Genomic DNA, 24,762 nt, shown 5'->3' with positions numbered 1-24,762 from the left:
TTTATTTTTTAGTATTTGGCAGACACAACATCCTTGTTTGTATGTGGTGCTGAGGATCGAACCTGGGCCGCACGCATGCCAGGCGAGCGCGCTACTGCTTGAGTCACATCCCCAGCCCCTATTTTTCTTTCTTTCTTTTTTTTTTAATATTTATTTTTTTAGTTTTAGATGGATACAATATCTTTATTTTATTTTTATGTGGTGCTGAGAATCGAACCCAGTGCCTTATGCATGCTAGGCAAGCACGCTACCACTTGAGCCACATCCCCAGCCCTATTTTATTTATTTATTTATTTTTTTCCTTTTGCAGTGCTGGGGATTGAAACCATGGCCTAACTAACACATGCCAGACAAGTGCTGTAACAATGAGCCACATCCCCAGCCTAGGACTAGTTTCTTAATATAGTCAGTCAGTTACCAGAGTAGCCTCTCTGAACTATTCCTCCTTGCCACTTCAAGGTTCGTGCACTCTATTATTATTATCATTGGTACTGGGGATTGAACCCAGGGGGTGCTTTACCACTGAGTTACATTTCTAGCTCTTTTTATTTCTTTAAGTTTGGATCTTCCTAAACTGCTAGGTACTGGCCTCCAGATTGGGATCCTTCTGCCTCAGCAGGATCCCGAATCACTGGGATTACAGACTTGTGCCTCATTGCCCGAATTTATTACATTGTATCTTAACCATTGGTTTACACAAGTTCGAATTTCACCAGACTATGAACTCCCTGAGGACAGGAACTGAGTCTCACCCATTAGAGCCCTGGTTTGGGTGGGGTGGTGCGTAAGGGATGTATTTCCAGAGACATTAACAATAAGATTGCTTTTCCACTTCGTTTTTAGCTGCTCAAATCTAACTAGTTCTCCAATCCCAGGATACTTGCAGTAGGTATAGGGCCCCATTTCATAAGGTTACAACAAACCAGGAATCCTCATCTCCTTTCACCCAGGTCCCACCCCTGGCAGGCGTCCCCTTTACTCCCCTCTAACTCAGGTCTAGGGGGGGGTGAATGCCCTGGAGGGCCCTTAGGAGACTTCGGCAATTTGGCACCTGCAATCAGTTTTATTTTACCCCAATGAAGAAAGGTGCCCTTCGTTTTAGGGCTTCTTTTCTTCATTTCATACTGGGCGAGCTAGCAGAGTGGGGAAAGTGGGAGAGTCACTTCAAAAATAAAGAGCACAGCTCCAAGGGCTACGAAGAATGGCCGAGGCCGACGCACACCCGACGCTGGAGTACAGCGCTCCTGGCCAAGCTGGGGCTTCCCCTTACCCCAGCCTCCTTCACTAAGCCCGACCCATTTTGGGGTGGGATTTCCTACCTCAGCCAATTCTGGGAGCCGAACCCTGGCGGTTTGTACTCTTTCTTTCCAATGAGAAAAAAAGGAAGCAGCTTGGCTCCAATGACCAATCCGAAGAGGCGGCGCCTGGTTGTCAGGCAGGTTTGTAAGAGTTCGGGCCAATTAGAGGCGCAGGCACCGCTCGACCCGGGCGCAGCGCGCAGGCGGTGGCGGAGAGACGCCGAGCGGGCCGAGTGCGGCCGAGCAAAGCCGGAGCCGGAGCGCGGCCGCAGGAGCCGGGCCGGGTCCGGACGGGCCGAGATGCCCTATAAACTGAAGAAGGAGAAGGTGAGCGTGGCCCTTTCCCTCGCGCCTCCGCATTAGGGCCTGCGCGGAGCTCTGGGAGGGGCCCGAACCAGGCCCGGGACAGCCCTAGACTGACCCTCCCGTCCGGCCCCCCGCAGTACTCCTTGGAGCAGCCCTTAGCCCCCGCGGCTGGCAGCACCTCCAGCCCCTGCCGCGTCTAGGACAGCTCCCCACCTTGCCCTGGACGTATTTCCCCCATATACACCTCCCTTTTTTTCCTCCCTCCTCCTACCCGCGGCTCCAGTAACCTCCTCCCTCCGGATCTGCCCCTCTCCTAGGTCACTCCCCTGCTTTTTTCCCTCTGTGTCCCACCGTCCCCGATCCCCCACCGGTTTCTGTGTCTCCCTCCAGAACTGCCCTTTTCCCCCGCCCTGCGCAGCCCCCTTCCCTCTTCTTCTCACCGGCCTAGGATTGCCTCTCCACAGTTCCCTACGCCCCTTCTTCCTGAACGCCAAGCCCCCTGACCTAGAATAGCGCTGCTTTCTTTCTCCTTCACCCAAATCTGGCTAGGCCCTTTCTTTAGTTCTTCCTTCACACACAAACTTGTAAGGCAGAACTGAGCTCTTCCTTCTGTTGATGGAACCTCAGAACGTCAGTGCTGGAAGGAAGCTCTGAGCACATGTAGTGCAATCCCTTCTGGTACAGATGAGGAGACTGAGGCCCCTGAAAGGGAAGGGACTTGTCCAAGGTCACACAGTCTGCTGGAGGCCCAGCTGCAATATCAGATACCCTGACTTAAAGGGCTTTTCTGTACCAAAGCTCTCCTAACCTACATCACTTGGCTCCTAGGTTCATCCTAGACCAGACACTTTCCTAATCTGATCAAGCTCCTCCCTTTATTCCTAATCCTAAAACAACCTTTGCATTTTCCCCTTTGTAGGCTGCATGATCCTCAAATTAGGAATCTACCCCTTCAGATTAGTTTTTCTTCTTAGCATGAAGGCCATCCCTGGACATCCATGCTTTTGCGATGATGTCCTGACACAAGCCATTTCTTGATTATCATTGTGCGTGGTGCTGGGGATCCAACTCAGGACCTTGCACATACTAAGAATACGCTCTGCCACTGAGCTATATTCCCATCCCCACACGCCATTTCTTCTTTTCTTTTTTGCCATTTCTTGATGTTGCCTTCTTTCAACTTTCTATTCTACCTCCATACTGCCTTCCCTATTCTTCATCCCTGTCTGTTTCTATCCTCTGTTTCCTGCTGTTGCTGAGGTCTGACTCAGAGGTGTGGCTCCTTTAAGGTACAGATTCACACAGAGGATGCTAGGATACCAGCTCCAGCTCCCCCCAGCTTCTCTTGAGGCTGGCCCCTCATGTTGGGGGATGTTTCTGGTCTGATGTGACTACCCTTCTGATGACTCTAGAGGTGTATTGGCAGCATTCATTTTCCATCTGATTGACTGAGTTGTTGGACTGCCATCTTTGACCTTATCAATCAAAGTCTTTATCCTGGAGCTTTCAGGTTTTTGCCAGGCAGCTTTGATTCTAGGTTGTCTCCATAACCTTTCAGGGCCTGAGATTCAGGGTTGGTAATGACATACTATGTGTTGAATCTCCTGAGGTAGAGAGCAAGATCAGGCTGTATGCCTCACCCAGGTCCTGTCCTTGGGAAGTGGGCATGCCAGTGTGGTTTGGGCTGTTCAGCTACAGACAATGTATGTATACATAAGTCAGCCATACCAGGAGTTAAGTGATGTAGAATTCAGGGGTTGTGGTGAGGTCTGCATCCATCTGTAGCTTTTGGCTTGATGGACCAGATACTGTCCCATTGCAGAACATCTTTACTTACTAGATGATTGAGAAGACAAGATATTCATGGATTTGCAAGGACCACAAGTTTATTAAGTTGAGAAAGGGTGTTAGAAGAATCAGGATGCATGGAGCCAGGCCTATCTCTGATCCCCTGTGTGATTTAATTCCCTGCATTTGATTTTTGGCTGAATTAGTTCTCCTTCAATGGTTGTCAAGTTTTGAGGGGGAGAGAGGTGACAGTGTGACTGAAGTTTGCCTGGATGGGCACAGAGCATGTGGGTGGGTGGAGACTCTTTATTGCTCATCCATCACCTGTCCCCTTTCTCATTCATCTCCGCTGGTCCCAATCCTATCCTTCACTGCCTCCTCCCTGAAGCTTTTCCCGAGCCAGTGATCTCTACCTACTCCTCTGTATTTGCAGAACATTTGGTAGGCCACTCACGGCCCTTTTGTGTTCAGCCTTGGATTGGAATTAATTAGAGACAAGTCTTGTCTTCTCCCTTGAGATCACAAATAAGCTGCATTTTGATTTCACATCTTACCTACACACAGTAGGTGCTTAGTGAACAGGTGCTGAGACAATCTTTTGGGAGAATATGCAGTCTCCCCTTCTCCCTTGTTCTGATCTGAGATTTACATTTTACGTTCTTGGGTGAGGTGTCTCTGCTCCCTCCCACTTTCTTCTTGTTCATAATAATAATAATTACAACAACATTGATCAATATTAGGATTTTCATGTGCAGGCCACTATGCTAAGGAAGTGGGTACTATGATTGTCATTTAATAGAAGAGGAGAACAAGGCTTAGAGAGGCCAGTTAACTTGTATCCAATTATATAGCTAGTGAGAGTTGAGCCCCCAAACACAGGGCTAGCTCCAAGCCATTCTTTTAACCTCAGTGTCATGCAGCACTCAACAGCTGGGCTGGCCTTCAGTGTGTGCACTTCACCTGTTCTGCAGGAGCTGGGGAACAAGGCTGGTGGGCGCTGTTCCCCATTCACCCACTCACACCCACTCACCAAAGCAGCTGGATTTCTCTTAACTACATTCCCTGAGAGATGTGTCTCAGGCATCATGCTGAGTGTCATTGGGTGGGTGGAGGGGTACAAAAAAGAATAAGCAGCTTATGATCAAATAGAGAGATCAGGGCTGGGGATATGGCTTAGTGGTAAAGTGCTTGCCTGGTATGAGTGAGGCCCTAGGTTCGATCCCCAACACTGCAAAATTAAAAGTAGATAAAGTAGATCAGACTTATATGAAGATGGGTTTCGGTTGTCTGAAGGATCCACATCTGAGGGTAAAGATAGTTACCTCAGTTTTGTGTCCTACCTACCTCCCTCCCATCTTCTCTCTCTCCACCCTATACACTGAGCCACTGACAGAAGTCAGTATGGCCAACCTGGCCAGTAGGCATCAGGAATGCTCAGCCTAAAAAGGAATACTTTCCCCCTTGTGCTACTGCATCCAGCTGCTCCACACCCAAGAATGGTTTCTTTCCTCCCCTCCCCCAAGAAGCCTTACCCCTACTCCAGCCCACACAGAGCTCTCTTCTCCCTGAAATCCTTTTGCCCCCATAGTCACAATCATTTGATTTAACACTTCTTGCTGAAGGGGCTTGGCTGCTATTGAATTGCAGACTCTCAGAGCTGGAAGTGATTTCCAAGATTCTCCAATCCAGTTCTCATTGAAGACTTGAATCCCTTTTGCAACACGCCTTAGAAGAGGTCACCCAGCCTCTGCTTGAATGCTCTCAGGGCTGGGGAGCTTTCAGCTTCACTAGGCAGCCAGTTTCCATGCAACTGCTCCGTGAGAAAATTCATCCTTTTTGCAAACCCCAGCCTACCCTCTTGCAACTTCATCCCATTGCTCTTCTGCCCCTGGGTCCACATGGACAAGTTGCATCTTTAGTCCACATGGCAGCTCCCCATTTGCTGGTGGAGATCCATCTTGCTTCCCCACCCCCAGGACTCCTCCCTTCCATTGTTAACTATCCTAGTTCCTGCAGCTGTTGCTCTTGGGCCATGCTTTTGAATACACTCCCAGTATAGGTCACATTTCCCCTAAGAAAAATTCAGATTTCTCATTGCCCTTCCTAAAGTGTGATGCTCATGACTGAACCAGAGGCTCTAGGTGGGCCCTGTCGGTGCCAAGCACTCTGCATAGGTCTGTTAACTGAGTGGAAGATCATGTAAGCTATGGAGGCAGCCACAGCATGGATGATTTGTGTTGAGATTGCAGTCAGACCTAAATCCCCAAGTCTTTTTCACATTCTCCCCATCCTGTTCCTGTGTGGTTGCTTTTTTTTTTTTTTTTTTTTTTTTTTGGCCCAAAGCATAGGAAGAGATGCTGGGCAGGCCAGGGCTCTGAGCCAGCTGCCAGGTTCCCAAGGGAAACTTTAGTCTATTGCTCACTCTTGGTAACAATTCAGGGTTTTACCTTCATCCCTGTCCCAGTACTTACCAGCCCAGGCTCTTGGTCTTTTGGGTAGGACACTTCCTATACCAGTTAGCATCCCTGGGCCCTACTGATTAAATGACAGTAGCACCTTCTTGTCTTGGTGATATTTGTGACATCTAAAAAAATGCCTCCTGGTCTCTCTGGATAGCCCTGAGGGGAGAGGGTGACTCCTACCCTTCTAGCAAGGAAGCCTCTGGTATCCCTTTGACCCCTTCAGCCAGAAGCCTGTCTGAGCATCTTGTTCTCTAGTGCTTTTCCTTTAAGCCTCCTTACTCTGATTCTTACCTGACTGAGGGCCCTCCTAGGCCTAACCCATGCATCAGCTTGGTGAGGTCCCAGATGAAAGAGCACTGATTATTGTGTGTTAAGGATAACTTCTTAACTAGATTCTAAACTTCTTGGAGGGACTGAATCTCCTTTTATGTGTATCCCCCACCTAGAAGTAGGTACAAGGTCGGTTTTGATTGATTGATTCAATCAGACAGAGTAGAGTTGCAACAAGGATAAGGGATCCAGACAGGCCTCTCCCTTCCCTTAGTTTCTGCTAACCCAAACTCCTCCATCTTCTCCCAGCAGGAGCCCCCCAAGCTTGCCAAAGGCACAGCCAAGCCCAGCAGCTCAGGCAAGGATGGTGGAGGTGACAACGCTGAGGAGGTAATGAATATAGGCACAGCCCTAGTTGTGGTGCAGGTGCCAGCTCTAGTTCCATGATGGCTGGGGGATGAGGCTCCTGGGGGTCAGCGTTACTCAGGAGGGAAGCTAACATAGGGAAGGAGAAGGAAGGAGGCTAACACAGCCCTGAACAGCTCATCTGGATTATCCTCAGAGGTCCCTTTGGCTGGTTTTCTCTAATTCTTTCAGACTTCTCAGATTGCTATGAAAGTCATTTTTTTCTTTGTGTTGATTTTTGAGTGTTGAAGATTCCTTTTTCATGGGCTGGGGGTATAGCTCAGTGCTAAGCATGCACAAGGCCCTGGTTTGATCCCCAGTCCCCCAAAACAAAGAAGTCTCCTTTTCTTAAAGCAAAAAGCTGGGAGGTCCAGGGTCCTGGGGAGAAGAGGAAAAGTCCATGAGTGCTTATGGGGTGATAGGTGACTTTGAAATGGCTCTGGGTGGGGCAAGGGGTTGGGAGTGCCTGGTGTCCCTTCCAGGGTTGGGCCCACTGCCCTTGGTCTCATTCTAATGATAGGACCATGGGACAGTCATGAACAGAGGTCAATGCAGCTCAGCAATCTAGGGCTGTAAAGCAATAAACAGAAAGAGAAAGATCAGCAGAGAATGGAGGGACTTGAGGAAGTACAGGGTATGTCCATGAACATATGGGGGTGTGCTCAGTGGGATGCTTTGGATGGTGTGAACATGTGGAATAAAAAGCCATACTGTGTGGAAGCTGCTGTCCAGTGCTGTGCTTCCTCTCTCCTGCTTGACATTCAGAATGGAGAACACCAGAGCTCTTAGTTATGGGTGGGTCCTGTGGTGTTTTGGCAGAAGAGATTGATTGACAAGTGTTTGGTTAACTGTGGAATCAGACTTTGCCAACTACTGCTGGTCGCTGCATCTCTAAAGAGATCAAAACACTTTTTATACCAGTGAGCATTGTTTTAGGCCTCCTTTAAGTAAGCAGAAGCAGCATGCTAGGTTTTGCCCATTTTACAGATGTGGAAGTTTGGGACCACAAAAGAGAAATTGCTCCTTCCTCTGCACTTACATAGTTGTATGAACATGTTTCTAGACTAGTTCTTATCATTTGGTGTTGTAACCATTTGTTTTCATTTGTGTCAGCTGTGAACTAAGGGAAGAAGCTGGGCTTTACTCTGCATTGCTTCTTCCTCACACCTGTGTGCTCACTTGGTTTATAATAAGTTCTTTTGGCAACACATTCTGTGGGCTCAGTCTCTCCTTCAGGAATGGTGACATTGGTGGAACCCACAAGGAAAGGTAGTTGGGAGCTGGTGGCTGACATTCAAAGCCAAGGGTGACTAAGAATCCCAGTTTAAAAGGAAAGAATGGTATTTAGGGGTTTGTTTTCACCTTTTGCCTAACCCTTCTTCATATAGTTATTAGATACAGCTATTGGATATCATTTCCTTAAGGCAGCCTTCCTTGACTACCCATCTCCATCTCCAGGACATGGTCAGGGTTTCTGTTAGTTGCTCTTTTGACACTCCGTCTCAGGATAGCACCAAACCATGACTCTCCTTAAATAATTCCTTGTGAACTCACTGTTTATAAGCTGTTTCCTGTGTTAGCATGGGAGCTCCAGGAGGCTCTTGCTCACCACTGAAGTACCTGGCGCAGCAGGGGCACCCAGCATTTGAATGCATTTGTGAATGAGTGAACTAGTGTATGAACAGACCAACCAACTTCAGATTGGTGTTTGATGGAATCTTAGGATTTAATTCTCTCATTTTATAGATGGGAAAGTGAAAGTTTGAACAGATTAAGAAGTATGCTGAGACTAGTTGCTGTGATTTCCCCACTGTTTCTGGACAAATCTGCCCAGAGGAGTAGGTCTTGTTTCAAGCTGCTGGAAAAGGAGGGTGTCAAGTTCACCTAGGGCTCTTTATGAAAAGCTGCTCAGTGCTCCCCTATGTGAGGCAGCTGCCTGAATTTTGCTCCATGATTTTCCAGAAAGGTACCCATGCATGGATGGCAGAGTGATGCTTTAAAAGCCAGGCTGTGAGGTCATGGTCTTCAATCTCAGTTTGTCACAATCCTTCCCTTGCCCTTTTTCTAGTCCAGAATTTTGAGCTCTTTTGGCCAAAATTGATAATCCTTTCCAACTGATCCTAATAACTATAGTTGCTAACATCTATTTTACTGAGTAGTTACTTTGTATTAGTTTCTTACAGTTCCATAACAAATTATCACAAACTGGTTGGCTTAAAATAACAAAAACTTAAGGACTGGGGTTGAGGCTCAGCAGTAGAGCGCCTGCCTAGCACGTGTGAGGCCCTGGGTTTGATCCTCAGCACCACATAAAAATAAATAAATAAAATAAAGGTATTGTGTCAACTACAACTAAAAAATATTAAAAAAACAACTTATTCTCGGCTGGGTTGTGGCTCAGTGGTAGAGTGCTCATCTAGCATGTACAAGGCACTGGGTTTAATCTTCAGCACCACATAAATGTAAAATAAAGATATTGTTTTCACCTAAAACTTAAAAATATATATATATTAAACAAACAAACAAACAAAAACCCATATTCTCTAAAGTTCTGAGGCTAGAATTCTGAAATCAAGGTGTTGGCAGAGTCATGTCCTTCCAAGATTGTAGTAAGAATTTGTTCTGTTCCCCTTGCCTAGTTTCTGATGACCTTTGACAGTCCTTGACATCTATTGGTTTGTAGATGCATCATTCCAACCTCTGGTCACATGGTGTTCTCCCCTGTGTGTCTGTCTCTATCCAGATTTCCCTCTTATAAGGACACTAGTCATTAAGAACACTCTTATCCAGTATGACCTCAATTTAACTTGATTACTTTTGCAAAGACCTTGTTTCTTATTTATTTATGTTTTATTATTATTTCTTTTTATTCTCTTACCTCTAAGGTTTTTTTTTTTCTTTTTTCTTCCTGGTACTGCAATTTGAACTCAGGCCCACTAAACCATTGAGCCACATTGGTTAAGCCTTTTTCTGTATTTTATTTAGAGACAGGATCTCACTGAGTTGCTCTGGGCTTTGCTAAATTACTGAGGCCAGATTCAAACTTATGATCCTCCTGCCTCAGCCTCCCGAACCTCTGGGATTACATGTCACTGAGCCCTGCTAAGGTTTTTTTTTTTTTAAAGAGCCTATTTCTAATAAGGTCACATTCATGGATTCTGGGTGAATGTGTGAATGTGAATTTTGGGGGACTCTGTTAATCTAGTACACTATGTACCATGCACTGTACTAAGTAATACGCATGCATTGTTTCATTTAACCATCACAGAACTTCCTTGGGTTGTTCTGTTATTATCATTCTCATTTTATAGATGAACTTGAGGCTTAGAGATGTTAAATAGCTTTTGCTCCAGCAGAGCTGGAATTCAACCCAGGTCTGTGACTCAGGAGCCAGGTCTCTTGTGGACTTAATGAAGTTACATGCTGGCTCTAAGTAAAGAAGCCTAGAACGGAAGGGTGCTTTGGGAAATCAAGTGAGACTCATTGTAATCTGCTTTTGCAGGTAAGGGTCTTTCCTGGTCTGGCTTTGGAGAAAAAAATTCAATGCCATATAAAAACTGTTGTGTGCTTTGCTGTCCTGAGTTCAAAAAACAGATACAGAGGGAAGAAGAAATTATCCCAGTCTCCTTCATTTCATTTTATCTTCCCTGAGGCCACAGCCTGTTATTCCTAAAAACCTAAAACAATGTGCAGTGGGTACATTGGGGCATGCCTGTGATCCCAGCAACTCAACTGTGATCCCAGCGACTTGGGAGGCTAACTCAGAAGGATCACGAGTTCAAAGCCAGCCTCAGCAACTTAGTGAGGCCCTAAGCAACTCAGCAAGACCCTGTCTCTAAATAAAATATTTAAAAAGGGCTGGGGATGTGGCTAAGTGGTTAAGCCCCCTGAGTTCAATCTTTGGTATCAAAAAAACAAAACAAAACCTTTCTGGGATTATTAGTCTTCTACTTTTTTTGTGTGCTGAGGATTGAACCCAGAACTTTACTCATGACAAATGCATGCTCCATCAGTGAGCTATACTCCCAGCCATGTTCTCAATACTTAAAATACAATTTTGGCATCTCATTGCTTACAAGTTAAAATCCAAACTCCAAGGCCTTTCTGATCTGACCCACCTCATTCTTCTAGTACCTATCATGTTTTCTTGTCCCACTGAATGTTTCATCTTTTGATATAAGCTTTTTTTATGACTCAGGCCCTCATAGATATGGTTGCTTTGACCAGATTGCCTCATTTCCCTCTTTTCTTTTTTTTTGCCTAACTAAGGTGTATCCTTAAGAGCTAAATCAAATGTCACCTCTTCAGTGATGTCTTCCCTAATTCTTCCAGTTAGAGTTTGTAGCTCAGGCTTCTGTGTTCCCATAGCCTTTGGGGCCCTCTCTGTTCTTGTACTGCTCTAGAACCATTAGCTGCTTTTGTGTCTGTCCTGCCTACTAAACTGTGAACTCTTTGAAGGCAAGTGCCATATCTTAGTCACATTTTGTTTTTAATTTTTTAGTTATAGATGGACAAAATACCTTTTTTTATGTGTTGCTGAGGATCAAATCTAGTGCCTCATACATGCTAGGCAAGCACTCCACAACTGAGCTATAACCCCAGCCCCCTAGTCACCTTTTAACCTTTAATGCTTAGCATAAAGCTTAGTGAAAAAATGAAGGAAAGAGTTAAGCACAGAGTGAGATCTAGATATCACTCACATGGAGAGAATGCCTCTGTAATATTCAAAGTTGAAACCTTATTAGGCCAGTTAATTCATTATGCAAACGATATGATATTAATCTGCATTTTTATTAACTTTATGCTTAATCTTTCTTGTAATATTTCCAAAGTGCTTAAATTATATATATATATTTTATATTTAAGTATCTAGCAGCCATGTTAGGATTAGGTAGGATCAGGATTGGTTCAGAGTGGGCAAGTGTAGTTGAAATCACCTGAATATGAGCATGGTGCATAAATTCAGGGTGCCATTTGATTGCTGGAGACCTGAATGCAGGAAGGCTTCTTAGGGTGTGAATCCTGTTAAGTTTGGAAATGGAAGAAGATACTTCAGGACTCTTATAGCGTCTCAGGACAAAGTAGGGGGTAAAGGGCAGACTGGATGGATTGCCTTTGGTCAGCCAGCCCTACTGTGGTGGTTATAGAAGGTTCTTCATTCCTTGCCTCCCACCCATGTTGAGTGAAGAGTCAGTGGCTGGAGTTTTTAGGAGAAATGGTTGAACATGAAGTGAATGGCTGACACAGCCCCATACTTCCTGTATGACAAGCATGCTCCCTTGTAAAGTGTAAACAGACAGAGGGTGCCTCATCAGATCTTGAGAACTGGGGCTTTACTGGCTGGACCAGCTGTCTCTCAGATGGGTCTAGTGCCTGGGAGCCAATGGTCCTCACAAAACTGGCGTGGCACAGTGGGGTGGAGGGTAGACTTAGCCTACTCTATTGCTCTCTGGCTAGCCCAGCCTTCAATAACACAATCCTAGTGTGGAAGGAACCATAGGCATCGACTCGGGTGGCTATTTGAACATTATTATTACTATTTTTTTTTGCGGGGGCAGTGTACCAGAGATTAAACCCAGGGACACTTAACCTCTGAGCAACATCCTCAGCCCTTTTTTATATTTTATTTAGAGAACAGAGTCTTGATGAATTGCTTAGGGCCTCACTAAGTTTCTGAGGCTGGCTTTGAACTCACGATCCTCCTACCTCAGCCTCCTGAGTTGCTGGGATTATAGGTGTGTACCACTATACCTGGCTTGAACATTATTATTATTATTATTTATTTTATTTTTATTTTTTACAATACCTTTATTTATTTATTAATTTTTATGTGGTGCTGAGGATTGAACCCAGGGCCTCTCACATTCTAGATGAGCACTCTACTGCTGAGCCACCCCAGCCCTAGAACATTATTTTTATAGTTATGCAACCCTCTGTTTTCTTAAGACCTTACTTGGAGAGTGGTTGGGAAACCAACAATCTAGTCCAACTTTCTCCTTTTTAACAGAGAAAATTGAGGCTGTTTTTCCCCATTCTGGGAAGAATGCCTTTCTCTGTATGTGGCCCAGTATGTGGCTCATGGAGGTGCTGGGTGTCTGTCTCTCCCTCAGAGTCTTGTTCCTCATGCTGGCACTGAGCCTCTTGCCCTAGTATCACTAAGTTTTCTCTGTTCCTGATGCTGTACAGTGCTCTGTGTTGCGGGTTCCTTTGTTGGGACAGGAGAGGAAGGGCCATGGGGAGAAGCCTGAAGAGGAGCCAAGAGCTTTGGCTCTTAATCAACCAGCCAAACATTCACTGAATGTTTGTTAATGTCAGTACAAGGGCACCTACAGGGGTATAAACCAGAGACTGGACATCCAAGGGGCTTGTCATCTTGAGGAAATGATATATAAAGAGACAAAGCAAGAGGTACTACTAGGGGTGAATGATTATAGAATCAATGGAACAGACAAGTAGTGTTAGGAGGTGGGGGGTGGAGCAGTACCTAAGGACTGGCATGATCTGAGAAGCCTTTTTGGAAGAAGATGGAACTTAAACTGGGTCCTGAGAGATACAGTGATTTTTCTGGGTCACCCATTTTCAAACAAGAGAAAAATGGACTCAAACATTTGAGGTGTGTTAGCATAGGAAGGAATTTCTAGGATGCATTCCTAAAAGCATCTGAAGTCCCAATAACTTGGGAGGCTAAGCCAGGAGCATCGCAAGTTCGAGGGCAGCCTCAGCAACTTAGTGAGACCCTGTCTCAAAAAAAAAGAAAAGAAAGAAAGGAAAAGAAAAAAAGGGCTGGGGATATAACTCAGTGGCTAAACCACCCCTAGGTTCAATCCCCAGTACCAAAAACAAACAAAAAAAAGAATAGTACTATTAGAAGATACCTCTTATAAAGATCTGGATGCACACCAAGTGATGGCCTCCCAACCTTCTACCTCTTTTTGAGCCTGTCCCCAAGGTGATTCATCTGCCGTATATAGAAAAGGAAACCCCAGACTCCAGGGCTCCTTGCATTATCTAACTAAAATCACACTGGCTGAGTGTTGTCATGGCAGAGAAGGTGTGATAGCTGCTCCTGCCCCGCTTCCTTTCATTCCTCTAATGAAACTGGTGTCTGGGGCGGTCCTTTGTAGTAAAGGAGAGAATGAGGTAGCCTAAGTGGTAAGGAGCCACATTGAACCCACAGGCCTGTCTGGGCTATACCCAGTACTCCTCTCTAGTTCTTTCATTCCCAGATAGGTCACAAACTTGACAGAACTGGTTTCTACAAAATAATTCAGAATATGAAAAGGATGACAGTTCTGTTTTCCTCCTCTCCTCCAACCTAGAGGGTTTTAAATCTCCCATTCTTATGGTGAGGAGTCAGGGGCTGGAGAGGAGGGGAATGATGTGGTTAAGAATAGGAGGTCAGCTTTTCCTTCCGTGGTGTGGGTATCCAGCTGGACATGACCTTATTCCTGCAGCCTCTACTTGGGGGCTAGGATCTTCTGTTCTCACAAGAGTGTTACCAGGACATTTAGGAATACCTGTGAGTGGCAGAACTGTTTAGGCTTCTGAAAATTGGCTTTATGGGCCCTTTACCATGTCTGGGAGCTATCCCTTCTCAAAGGGACCGTTTTTAAAAATTAGTCATCTTTCTTTTATTACAAAAGCACTGTCAGCTTGTAAAAAATCTGTAAATGTAGAAAAATGTATCTATGCTTGGCATGGTGGCACACACCTGGAATCCCAGCTACTTGGGAGGCTGAAGCAGGAGGATCACAAGTTTGAGGCTGGCCTGGGCAACTTAGTGAAATCCTGTCTCAAAGAAATTTGAAAAGGGTTGGAGATGTAGCTCAGTCGTAGAACACTCCTAGGTTTAACCCCTAGTACCAAAAACAACAAAACATAAACAAAGAAATAGGGAAAAGGAAAAGAAAAAGTCATCTATAATGTTATCACTATAGGACTTAGTTACTAAGGACTCCTCAGACTTATTCTTTCCATTTTAGAACCTGTTTTGGTCCTTTGCATGTATTTTAATGTGTATGAGCTCATTTTGCATATACAGTTTTGTTCTTATTTAACTTCATGTTGGAAGCAGTTTTCTTTCATTAGGTAGTTTTTGCCTTTTTGTTTTAATATTTTTCAACATGGTCATTCAGAAAGTTAAAAGGTAGTGTTGGCTTGTGATGAAAAGAGCAACCCCTGCATTGTTGCTTTGTGTAACCACTCTGAACTCTTTCCTCACAGATTGATATTTGTATTTGTATTTCCAAATTAGCCAAATTTGGACTCTAAGCATTAATCCTTACCCATCTTTTTTTTTTTTTTTTTTTTTTTTTTAGTTGAATCCAGGAGCACTTAATCAGTAAACCACATCCCCAGTCCTTTTTGTTTTTAATTTTATTTTGGGACAGGGTCTTGCCAAGTTGTTGAGGTTGGCTTGTGATCCTCCTGATTTAGCCTCTGGAGTCCCTGGGATTGTAGGTGTGCACCACCACACCCAGCTTTCTTTTGTGTGTGTGTATGTGTGTGTGGTGCTAGGGATTGAATGAACCCAGGGCTTTGTGAATTTTAGCAAGAACTCTATTCCAGCCCTCTTTTTTGTTTTGAGATAGGGTCTTTGCTAAATTGTCCAGGCTTGCCTTAAATTTGAATTCTCTTGCTTCAATCTCCTGAATAGCTACCAAATTGAGTCTTTCACTGCTTTTTTTTTTTTTTTTTAATTTTTGAAACTTGGATTATCTATTGACTTTTGGGTTTGATTTTTTTTTTTTTTTTTTTTTTTGGTACCAGGGATTGAACCCAGGGTCACTTAACCACTCAGCCACGTCCCCAGCTCTTTTTTAAAATATTTTATTAGAGACAGGGTCTCGCTGAGTTGTGTAGGGCCTTACCAAATTGCTGAGGCTAGCTTTGAATCCACTTCCTCCTGCCTTAACCTTCCCAGTTGCTGGGATTATAGGTGTGTGCCATCATATCTGGTTTATCTATTGACTTTCTATAGTGGAAAATATAAGTCCTCGCCATTCCTGTGCCCCGATGGTGACATTGCCCCTCTTCTCAAAATGCTTATTAATTTTGGTGAAATTACTAGGATTGTGTAAATATTTTTCATAGTTACATTTATCACATGGTTTTCATAAACATAATTCTACTTATTTATTTTTTCTTGTGAGACTCTTCAAGTGTTTGCAGCAAAACTTTTTTTTTCCCCCCACTTCTGGGGATGGAACCTAGGTCCTTGTACTTGCTAAGCAAGTATTCTACTGCTAAGCTACACCCTAGCCCCAAACAAAGCTCCCCACTGCCCTTTTTTAAAAAAATTTTGTAGTGCTGGGGATCAAATCCAGGGCCTTCATTGTGTTAGGCAAGAGCTCCACCACTGCGCTATCTCCCCATCCTGAAAAGCTTGTCTTAAATTTAGGATCTTTATTAAGCTTAATTTCTAGTAGTAAAACTACCAAGACATGAGAATAAATTTGTTTTACCCTTTAATTGAAGAAAAACATACATTCAGTGATCTTAGATGTACTGCTCAGTAAATTTTTAGTATGTACCACTTGCCAGATCCAATCAAGATGTAAAATGTTTCCAACACTAAGAAAATTCTTCATTGATGGGGCTAGGGATGTAGATCAGTGGTAGAACACTTCCTAGCATGTATGAGGCCCTGTGATCAATCCTAAATACTGCAAAAAACAACGGCCAGGTGCAGTAGGGTTTATCTGTAATCCCAGTGGCTTGGGAGGCTAAGGCAGGAGGAGCTCAAGTTCAAAGCCAGCCTCAGCAACTTGGTGAGGCCCTATACAACTTGGTGAGACCCTGTTTCAAAATCAAAAATAAAAAGGGCTAGGGATGTGGCTCAGGGATTGAGCACCTCTGGGTTCAATTCCTAGTATAAAAACAGCAACAACAACAACAAAACAGTATTCCCAACGTCTCTTCTCAGCAGTACCTTACTACCACTACCCTTACTCCTTCTCCACCGCCATCCCTACTCTGGCAAGATAACCACTTTTCTGACTTGTGTCACTATCAATCCATCAATTTATTTTGCCTGATCATGAATTAGAATGAGGTGTTTTTGTTGTTGTTGTTTTGAGACAGGGTTTTACAATGTTGCCCAGGCTTGTCTCAAATCTCAAATTCTTGGGCTCAAGTGATCCTCCTGCTCCAGGCTCCTAAAGAGCAGGAGTACAGGTGCATGCCACCATGCTTGGCAGGAATGAACATTTTGAGGGTTTTTCCCCACGGCCTGAGCATCACTTTGGGAGACATGACTTTCTTTTGTTTTATACCAGGGATTGAACTGAGGGACACTTAACCACTGAGCCACATCCCCAGCCCTTTTTTATTTTATTTTTAAAATTTGAGACAGGGTCTCACTAAGTTGTATAGGCCCTTGTAAAATTGCTGAGACTGGCTTTGAATTTATAATCCTCCTGGCTCAGCCTCCTGAGTTGCTGGGATTATAGGTGTGTACCACTGTGCCTAGTGAGACATGACCTCTTGACTGTTCCCTTCCAAGGCTACAGTCCATACCCATTCCTGTTTCTGGCCTAACTTCTTTAGAGTAAGAGACAACTGCTTACTACCTAGGCTGTACAGGCATAAAGAGAGTAGGGATGGAGGGAAGCCTGGGGTGGGAAGATCTCCTGGGGAGTGGACTTCAACAGATTACTTGTTTGACCAGGCACAGCCCCAGCCCCAGCCACAGCCTCAGCCTCAGCCTCAGCCCCAACCTCAACCTCAATCTCAGCCACCATCATCTAACAAGCGTCCCAGCAACAGCACACCCCCCCCAACACAGCTCAGCAAAATCAAGTACTCAGGGGGACCCCAGATTGTCAAGAAGGAGCGACGGCAAAGCTCCTCCCGCTTCAACCTCAGCAAGAACCGGGAGCTGCAGAAGCTTCCTGCCCTGAAAGGTACTTGCAGCTAGTCAGAATGGTTATCATGCACTGGGCATTGGCAGATGGAAGTTTTAGGGTATCTTGGGTAGAAGAGAATTCAAGAGAATGTGAGGGGCACTTTCATTGGGGTGGAGGTCCAGGGAACAGGATGGTAGCTGTGGGAAAGGGGAAAGCTCTGTAAGGCCAGCAGGTCGGGCATGAGGGATGAGGGATGGGGGAGGAGAAGCTAACTGCTGGGGCCCCTTCCACAGACTCACCAACCCAGGAGCGGGAGGAGCTGTTTATACAGAAGCTACGCCAGTGCTGCGTCCTCTTTGACTTTGTGTCAGACCCACTCAGTGACCTCAAATTTAAGGAGGTGAAGCGGGCAGGACTCAATGAGATGGTGGAGTACATCACCCACAGCCGTGATGTTGTCACTGAGGCCATCTACCCTGAGGCTGTAACCATGGTGGGCATAGGGAAAGAACACAAGGGCTAGGGGTGGGGGCCCTGGAGAAGCCTGCACGGTGCTCTAAGTTGGGCCTACCCCTCAGTTTTCAGTGAACCTCTTCCGGACACTGCCACCTTCATCGAATCCTACAGGGGCTGAATTCGATCCAGAGGAAGATGAGCCTACCTTGGAAGCTGCCTGGCCTCATCTTCAGGTAACCAGGGCAAGGGAGCATGCTGTCTCTGGCTGCAGGGAACAGGGTATCTTTTATTCCTTGGGGAGTTCCTCAGTGGATGTTTCTTTTCCTCTACAGCTTGTATATGAGTTTTTCTTACGTTTCCTTGAGTCTCCTGATTTCCAGCCGAATATAGCCAAGAAGTATATTGACCAGAAGTTTGTCCTTGCTGTGAGTCCCTGAGGTTCCTGTCCTTCCCCCTCTATCCATTCCATAAACTGTAGCCCCATGCCTCCCCTCACCTCTGTCCCAGATGCTCTTTCACATTATGACTATTATACTGGAATTTCAGCTGGGTTTAGTTTAAGGAGACCATGGTGGGTTAAAAAAGCTCAGTGCCCTTAAGAAGCTTTTAGCAAAATGGAAAAAAAAAAGCAACACAGTACTTCTCAATGGGATACACACACACACACACACACACACACACACACACACGGCCAGATACCACTTGGAGTAGATCAGTAGAATAGAATTACTCTGCTTTTCAGACACTTGTCCTTACTCCCCTTTCTCCAGAAAACCTGGAAGCTTCCCCTGGCTAAGACCCTGTCACCTAGCCCTAGCCTTCCCTGGCTGCTGCCTCACTTGCTGCCTTTCCTCCCTCCTGCTTCCAGCTCCTGGACCTATTTGACAGTGAGGATCCTCGAGAGCGGGACTTTCTCAAGACCATTTTGCATCGTATCTATGGCAAGTTTTTGGGGCTCCGGGCTTATATCCGTAGGCAGATCAACCACATCTTCTATAGGTGAGTTCATGAGCCCAGACTTAGGATCAAAGCAAGCCTTTGCTAGGGAGGAGAGGGGGAGCAGCGAGATAATGGAGACTCTGCAGAATGCTGGAGGGACATCAGGGTTAGTGTCAAGAGAGCCCATTTTCTTCCCCTCAGGTTCATTTATGAGACAGAGCATCACAATGGGATTGCTGAACTCTTGGAGATCTTGGGCAGGTGAGAGGTGGAGTAGAGGAACATAGATACCTGAAAAAGGTTGGGAAGACTGGTGCATTGAACTTGGATCTGGCTATTTGGTCCTAAAAAAAACCTCCATTAACTCCTAGTATCATCAATGGCTTTGCCCTACCCCTTAAGGAAGAGCATAAGATGTTTCTCATCCGTGTCCTGCTTCCGCTTCACAAAGTCAAGTCTCTGAGTGTATACCACCCTCAGGTGAGGTGCTTTCCTCCTCATGATCCCCAACTTGGGCAGGAAAGACAAGGAGGGGAGGGAAGGTATTTCTGCTGGGATAGTTATGGCACAGGGAATGGGTGGGATAAATCCTTTATATTTCCCCTTCCATTTTGGGATCTTGTTTTTGTCATTGAATTGTGAGACCGTCTGGCCCTAATTTCACCTCCTTTCTACCTCAACCTTTTGCAGTTGGCTTACTGTGTGGTACAATTCCTGGAGAAGGAGAGCAGTCTGACTGAGCCGGTAATTCCCCTTCTGAGCCCAAGTCAACCTTTTACTGTCATCAGCATTGCTTACCAATTTATAATTGAGCAATGCCGTAAGCAGGTGCTCAGGAGGGCTGTGGCCTGATAGGTGACATGGTTTCCTCCCTGAATGAGAAATGAAATCTATATACACTTAGGAAGCAGATCCAAGCCAAAGAAACATAAGCCGTTAGCCGAGGTTACCCAAACTCTGCCCACAAGGCTAAGGGTGGGGAAGAGAGGCAGGAAAGCTTCCCAGAAAACCAGACAGTATTAAGAATTTTATCCTTATGTCTTCTTCTCACAACAGGTGATTGTGGGACTTCTTAAGTTTTGGCCCAAGACTCACAGCCCCAAGGAGGTGATGTTCCTGAATGAACTAGAGGAGATTCTGGATGTCATTGAACCCTCAGAGTTTAGCAAAGTGATGGAACCACTCTTCCGTCAGCTTGCCAAGTGTGTCTCCAGTCCCCATTTCCAGGTGAAGCCAAACTCAACATATCCAAGGCTCCCAGGAATTTAGCAGATCTTGAGTAAGGCAGGTAGATAGTGCCTCCATTGAGTCCCACCTCTCTCCACCAGGTGGCAGAGCGTGCTCTCTATTACTGGAATAATGAATACATCATGAGCCTGATAAGTGACAATGCTGCCAGAGTCCTCCCCATCATGTTCCCTGCACTCTACAGGAACTCCAAGAGCCACTGGAACAAGTATGGGGCTGGGCTGGGGCTGGGCTGGGGCTGGGTGTGGGGATCTGGTTTTGGAATTTTTGAAGGTGTGAATCTCACCTGGTCACTCAGCAAGTGGGGCTGATGCCCACTGTTTATTGGTAGATCCTTGAGGGACTGACTAGAGAGAAAAGATGCCTGTATGAGAGATCTCTGGGATATCAAATAGCAGAGCAGTGGTCTGTACATTGCTCTTTGGGGTCAGCTATTCCACAGGTATGTTACAGCTTTGAAGACACAATTCTATGCTGGGAGAAGCTGATGTGATCCATTTAGAGAGCATGCATAGAATCTAAGAGTTGTTAAAAAAAAAAAAAAAGCTTCTTGCTGAGAGCAAACATATAGTGTGGTACATTCAGTCCATTGTGTTGCTGGGAGACCATTAGTGTGGATTAGAGTGGGAAGTGGTGTAAAGAAGGAAGACTTTTGGAGTATGGGGTAGGGGAAGTATAGACAGGTGGATCAGTATTTGCAAAGACCATGAAATGCTAGTCTTAAGTCACAATTTGGCTAGAACTATCTGCTTATAAAGGTTTGGGAAATGGGGGTAGTAAATGAAAAAGCTGTTGGTAGAGAGACCTCCTATAAACAAGTAAACATGGGGCCCAGGCATTAAGGGTAGGCTCTGGCCTGCATGTGATCTTTCTTCTGGGTGGCAGGACAATCCATGGACTGATCTACAATGCCCTGAAGCTGTTTATGGAAATGAATCAGAAGCTCTTTGATGATTGCACACAACAGTACAAGGCAGAGAAACAGAAGTGAGTATTTCTCTCCCTGGAAAACTTTTTTTTTTCTTTAAATATTGTTTTATTTTATTTTTAAATATTTATTTTTAGGTGTAGATGGACACAACACAATGCCTTTATTTTTATGTGGTGCTGAGGATCGAACCCGGGTCCTGCCCGTGCTAGGCAAGCGCTCTACCGCTGAGCCACAATCCCACCCCTCCCTGGAAGACTTTCATTTTTTACTTCCAGCTCACTTTCGTTCTCTCATTCCTACTTTTGCTCCCTCAGGGGCCGGTTCCGAATGAAGGAAAGAGAAGAGATGTGGCAAAAGATTGAGGAACTGGCCCGGCTTAATCCTCAGGTGAGATTTTTATGCCAATGCCCTGAACTCAGGGTCCCATCTGGAACTAGGGGTTAGGGATTTTTGGTGGAAGAATATGAGACACACAGGCCCACAAACCTCTGAAGTGGCTCTCAACTCTTCATCCACATCTCCTCCCTCAGTATCCCATGTTCCGTGCTCCTCCACCTCTGCCCCCTGTGTACTCCATGGAGACAGAAACCCCTACAGCAGAGGACATCCAGCTTCTGAAGAGGACGGTGGAGACAGAGGCTGTGCAGGTGGGAGGGCACCAGGGGTAAGGACTGGGGAGGTGGAGTAGAAATTAACAGGTCTGGAAGGGAAAGAAGAGCAACAGAACCTAAGAATAAGAGAAGGAAATATAATTTCTTGGGAATTGATCATCATTCCTTGTCTTCTCCCTATCCACTTGTAGATGCTAAAGGACATCAAGAAGGAAAAAGTGCTGCTTCGGAGGAAGTCAGAGTTGCCCCAGGACGTCTACACCATCAAGGCACTGGAGGCCCATAAGCGGGCAGAAGAGTTCCTAACTGCCAGCCAAGAAGCTCTCTGACCCCCTCACCTTCCCACAGGGTCACAGCCCACTCAGCCCTGGGACGCTGCCCCAGCCCTCCACCCTCTGCTCCCTACTGGCTGACTTGGGGAAAGGCAGCACCTCTCTAGCTAGCTACTCTAGAGGATGGAGGCACTTGAAGCAGGGACACCCAGTGGTCTCTCTTCTCCCCAAAGCGTGTTCATGCCTCCCTGTGGCTAGTACAGACAGGCTGAGCATCAAGATGCTCAGTGCAAAGAGAACCTGGGGATGCCTGTCCCACTTCTGCTCCTAACCCACAGCTATCTGAGGTTGCTGAGAAATACACACAGGAATACATATGCTCCTCTCCTCTCCCCTTCATCCTCACCTGAATTCTAGGTGTCTCTTCCTCTCCCAACGCAGAGGCATATAGGAAGGAGCAGGAGGTTATTCTCACCAAAGTTATGTCAAGCTCCACTGGCCCCTGGAGTGAGTAGCTGGAGGGGAGTCAAACTCCAGCAGCACAAATAAGCCCCCAGCCCCAGAAGTGTGCAGGCTGACAGGGTTTTATTATTTTCCTTTTATTCCCTGCCTGTTCAAGAGAACATGGAGATCCTAAAGGAGAAAAGTACTGGCTGTGGACAACAGATGATGAATATAGAGCCCAGATGGACCAAGCAGGGGAGGGTGTAAATAATCACCCCTACCCTACACCCCCTCTCTGGTGAGCAGCAGCCCTGGGATCACAAACATGGAAGGGACCACCCTGTGGCTGACTGCTTTCCTGTGCTGTTGGTTCCCAAAGTTGAAAGAAGAAAGCAGGGAGGAGTGCCCCAAGCATAGCTCCCCCCAATACCTATTTATTTCCTTGTTTGTGCTGATGCTGGGCAGGTCCTAACCGGTCCCTTTTGGAGAGGAAAGGGGCTGGGAGGGCTGGACCCAGGTTCCAGGAATACAGGCAGTGTGGCTTTTGGCTGTGTACATAGGGTGCTTTATTCTCCACAGAATGATACATGTTAAGGTGGGTTGGGCTTGGGCCAATGTCCCCATATGTACAGAACTGAATAAAGTGGGTCTCTGAGCAGAAGTCTGATTTGCCTTGATGTGAAAGGGTGATGGGTAAGATATTACAATTAGAGGATGTATTCAGTCCTGTGCTAGTTCTGGCCTGGAATGTAGAAAGATGAGGCAGTTCTTACTATGGTCACTTCCAAGCAGGAGATGCCTGCCGGGCTTGAAGGGCTTTCTGTACCACATCTTCCCACTGGGCATCTGATATCTCCCGAGCCCAGGCAGGAACTCCTGGTGCAGGAAGGCTTACTCCAGCCATTGTTCTTTTCACCAGCTCTACATGTTCTGAAATCACAGCCAGAGGCCAGTTAGGAGATAGAAACAAAGGGCCCAGCTCCTCTTCCCATTTCTTTTTTTTTTTTTTTTAAAGAATTTTAATATTTATTTTTTAGTTATCGGCGGACACAACATCTTTGTTTGTATGTGGTGCTGAGGATCGAACCCGGGACGCACGCACGCCAGGCGCTTGAGCCACATCCCCAGCCCCTCTTCCCATTTCTTGAATCAACCCAGAGCCCTTAACTGGTGGGGTCACCAGATTCATCTTATTTCTAAGCAACCCTGCTCATCCCCAAGTCTAGCAGAATAATGTTTCACCTGGATTCTGAAGTCAGCAAAATCCTAGCTTACAAACTAGGAATAAATTATTCCCCTGTAACTTCCCTTTCCTGGTTCAAGCCAGTCTATTATTCCCTAATGAAAGAATGATCCTTTTACCTGGGTCCATGGGAATAGAACTGTGGCTGCTCAATGCAGTAGCTCCCTCCTCATCTTCATCCTCACTCTCTAATGGTGGGTCTGGCAAATGAAGCCCCAGGGCCTGTGGAACCAGAGAGACAGGTAGGGTCCTGCTTTCATTTGCAGGAGCTCAGCTTTATTTGTTCTTAACAATTCCCTCCACTATACCTGGATCCGATCCTGGATGTCAGCAACTACATCTTCTCCATCCCCCACTGGTGCGAGCTCCACCTCCTCTTGTTCAGGATCTTGGTTTAGGGGCTGGTAGGAGTAGCCAGCCGGGCCTGCCCCTGTTTCCTCCTGCTCTTCTTCAGGCTCCTCACTGCTCCAATCCCCAGTGCCTTCTGTAGGGCCCTGATGTGGCCCCAGTTCTTCAGTCTGATTGGGGAAGATACGCTCAGGGCCCATGGTGTCTCCCCCTAGAACTACTGCGGCCATCCGGGCAGGGGCTGCAAGAACAGGGAGGCAGGAGGATAGGGATTGGATGAAACTAGGAGCGCCTTCATCTTATTTTCCAGCTCCTCACAGTCTCCTTGTTTCCATCAAACCAGCTTCACTCCCCAAGGTTTCTGCATCCTTCTCCCCTACTCGCATCCTTCTCCCCTACTTCTTCAGTCTCTCGTTGCTCCCCCTTTTAAGTCCGGGCTCTTTTCTAGGACCAGGCCCCACCCGCCTCTCTCTCCCAGTCTCTAAATAAACAGCCCAACTAGAGGCCCTACCAGCTTTCCAGAACCCCGACTTCCCCACCACGCCCCTCCCGGACTAAAGAACCCCAGGTCGCACGTCTCCCCAGGACAGAGCGTACCCGCCCCCTCCTCCTTTCTCCTAAGGGTTCCCCTCTAAACAGCCTGACAAAACCCCTTCAGGCTCCCAGGGCGCCCCTCAAAAGGTCCCAGTTGCGGCGTTCCCACCCGCCCCACCGATTCTCAGCGCCGGTGTTTCCGCGCGCCTCACCCTCTCAGAGCCCACCGTCGGACCCGCACCTTCACTTCCGGTGGGGCAGGACGTGCTGGTGCTCCCACTCCTCCAGCCCCGCCCCGTGCTCTGGACTGACGCGAGCGAGGACGAAGAGTCCGCCCCTAGCCCCGCCTCCGCCATCCCC

General features: G+C 46.3%; 2 protein-coding genes across 7 annotated transcripts; one reads left to right on the top strand and one right to left on the bottom strand.

The window, feature by feature from the left end:
* The first annotated feature begins 1,173 nt into the window (after positions 1 to 1,173).
* Positions 1,174 to 22,938, top strand: Ppp2r5d (protein phosphatase 2 regulatory subunit B'delta). 3 transcript variants are annotated; one of them, XM_076858709.1, is made up of 16 exons: positions 1,175 to 1,625; positions 6,437 to 6,514; positions 17,199 to 17,433; positions 17,670 to 17,869; positions 17,955 to 18,065; positions 18,165 to 18,257; positions 18,701 to 18,831; positions 18,973 to 19,032; positions 19,143 to 19,251; positions 19,462 to 19,515; positions 19,828 to 19,998; positions 20,100 to 20,227; positions 20,905 to 21,006; positions 21,265 to 21,337; positions 21,481 to 21,597; positions 21,753 to 22,938. In XM_076858709.1, exons 1-16 carry the CDS (start codon positions 1,371 to 1,373, stop codon positions 21,888 to 21,890), a joined length of 2,055 nt encoding a protein of 684 aa, XP_076714824.1. In that variant the 5' UTR covers positions 1,175 to 1,370; the 3' UTR covers positions 21,891 to 22,938. The 3 variants fall into 3 exon arrangements, with proteins under 3 accessions (XP_076714825.1, XP_076714824.1, XP_076714823.1); XM_076858708.1 differs by having other exon boundaries at positions 6,434 to 6,514; XM_076858710.2 differs by lacking the exon at positions 6,437 to 6,514 and having other exon boundaries at positions 1,174 to 1,625.
* Positions 21,073 to 24,758, bottom strand: Mea1 (male-enhanced antigen 1). Of its 4 annotated transcripts, XM_076858712.1 has the most exons (5): positions 24,644 to 24,758; positions 23,829 to 24,109; positions 23,640 to 23,742; positions 23,051 to 23,207; positions 21,073 to 21,650 (listed from the first exon to the last, which is right to left on the bottom strand). In XM_076858712.1, exons 1-4 carry the CDS (start codon positions 24,756 to 24,758, stop codon positions 23,056 to 23,058), a joined length of 651 nt encoding a protein of 216 aa, XP_076714827.1. In that variant the 3' UTR covers positions 21,073 to 21,650; positions 23,051 to 23,055. The 4 variants fall into 4 exon arrangements, with proteins under 4 accessions (XP_076714827.1, XP_076714826.1, XP_076714829.1 ...); XM_076858711.1 differs by lacking the exon at positions 21,073 to 21,650 and having other exon boundaries at positions 22,820 to 23,207; XM_076858714.1 differs by lacking the exon at positions 21,073 to 21,650 and having other exon boundaries at positions 22,820 to 23,207; positions 24,615 to 24,703.
* Between the last annotated feature and the right edge of the window lie 4 nt (positions 24,759 to 24,762).

The sequence above is a fragment of the Callospermophilus lateralis genome, chromosome 6, assembly GCF_048772815.1.
Source record: "Callospermophilus lateralis isolate mCalLat2 chromosome 6, mCalLat2.hap1, whole genome shotgun sequence".
Classification (NCBI taxonomy): domain Eukaryota; kingdom Metazoa; phylum Chordata; class Mammalia; order Rodentia; family Sciuridae; genus Callospermophilus; species Callospermophilus lateralis.
The sequence above is the reverse complement of the archived record's forward strand: the minus strand, read 5'-3'. Positions and strand labels throughout refer to the sequence as shown.

Bases quoted from the DNA above. Each gene is read 5' to 3' on its own strand.
- Mea1 (XM_076858712.1), bottom strand. From the start codon at position 24,758: ATGGCGGAGGCGGGGCTAGGGGCGGACTCTTCGTCCTCGCTCGCGTCA. The intron at 23,743-23,828 runs GTATAGTGGAGG...CTGGTTCCACAG, and splicing joins ACATCCAGGATCGGATCCAG to GCCCTGGGGCTTCATTTGCC. The intron at 23,208-23,639 runs GTAAAAGGATCA...CTGTGATTTCAG, and splicing joins TTCTATTCCCATGGACCCAG to AACATGTAGAGCTGGTGAAA.
- Ppp2r5d (XM_076858708.1), top strand. From the start codon at position 1,371: ATGAGAAAAAAAGGAAGCAGCTTGGCTCCAATGACCAATCCGAAGAGG. The intron at 1,626-6,433 runs GTGAGCGTGGCC...ATCTTCTCCCAG, and splicing joins ATAAACTGAAGAAGGAGAAG to CAGGAGCCCCCCAAGCTTGC. The intron at 19,252-19,461 runs GTGAGGTGCTTT...AACCTTTTGCAG, and splicing joins TGAGTGTATACCACCCTCAG to TTGGCTTACTGTGTGGTACA.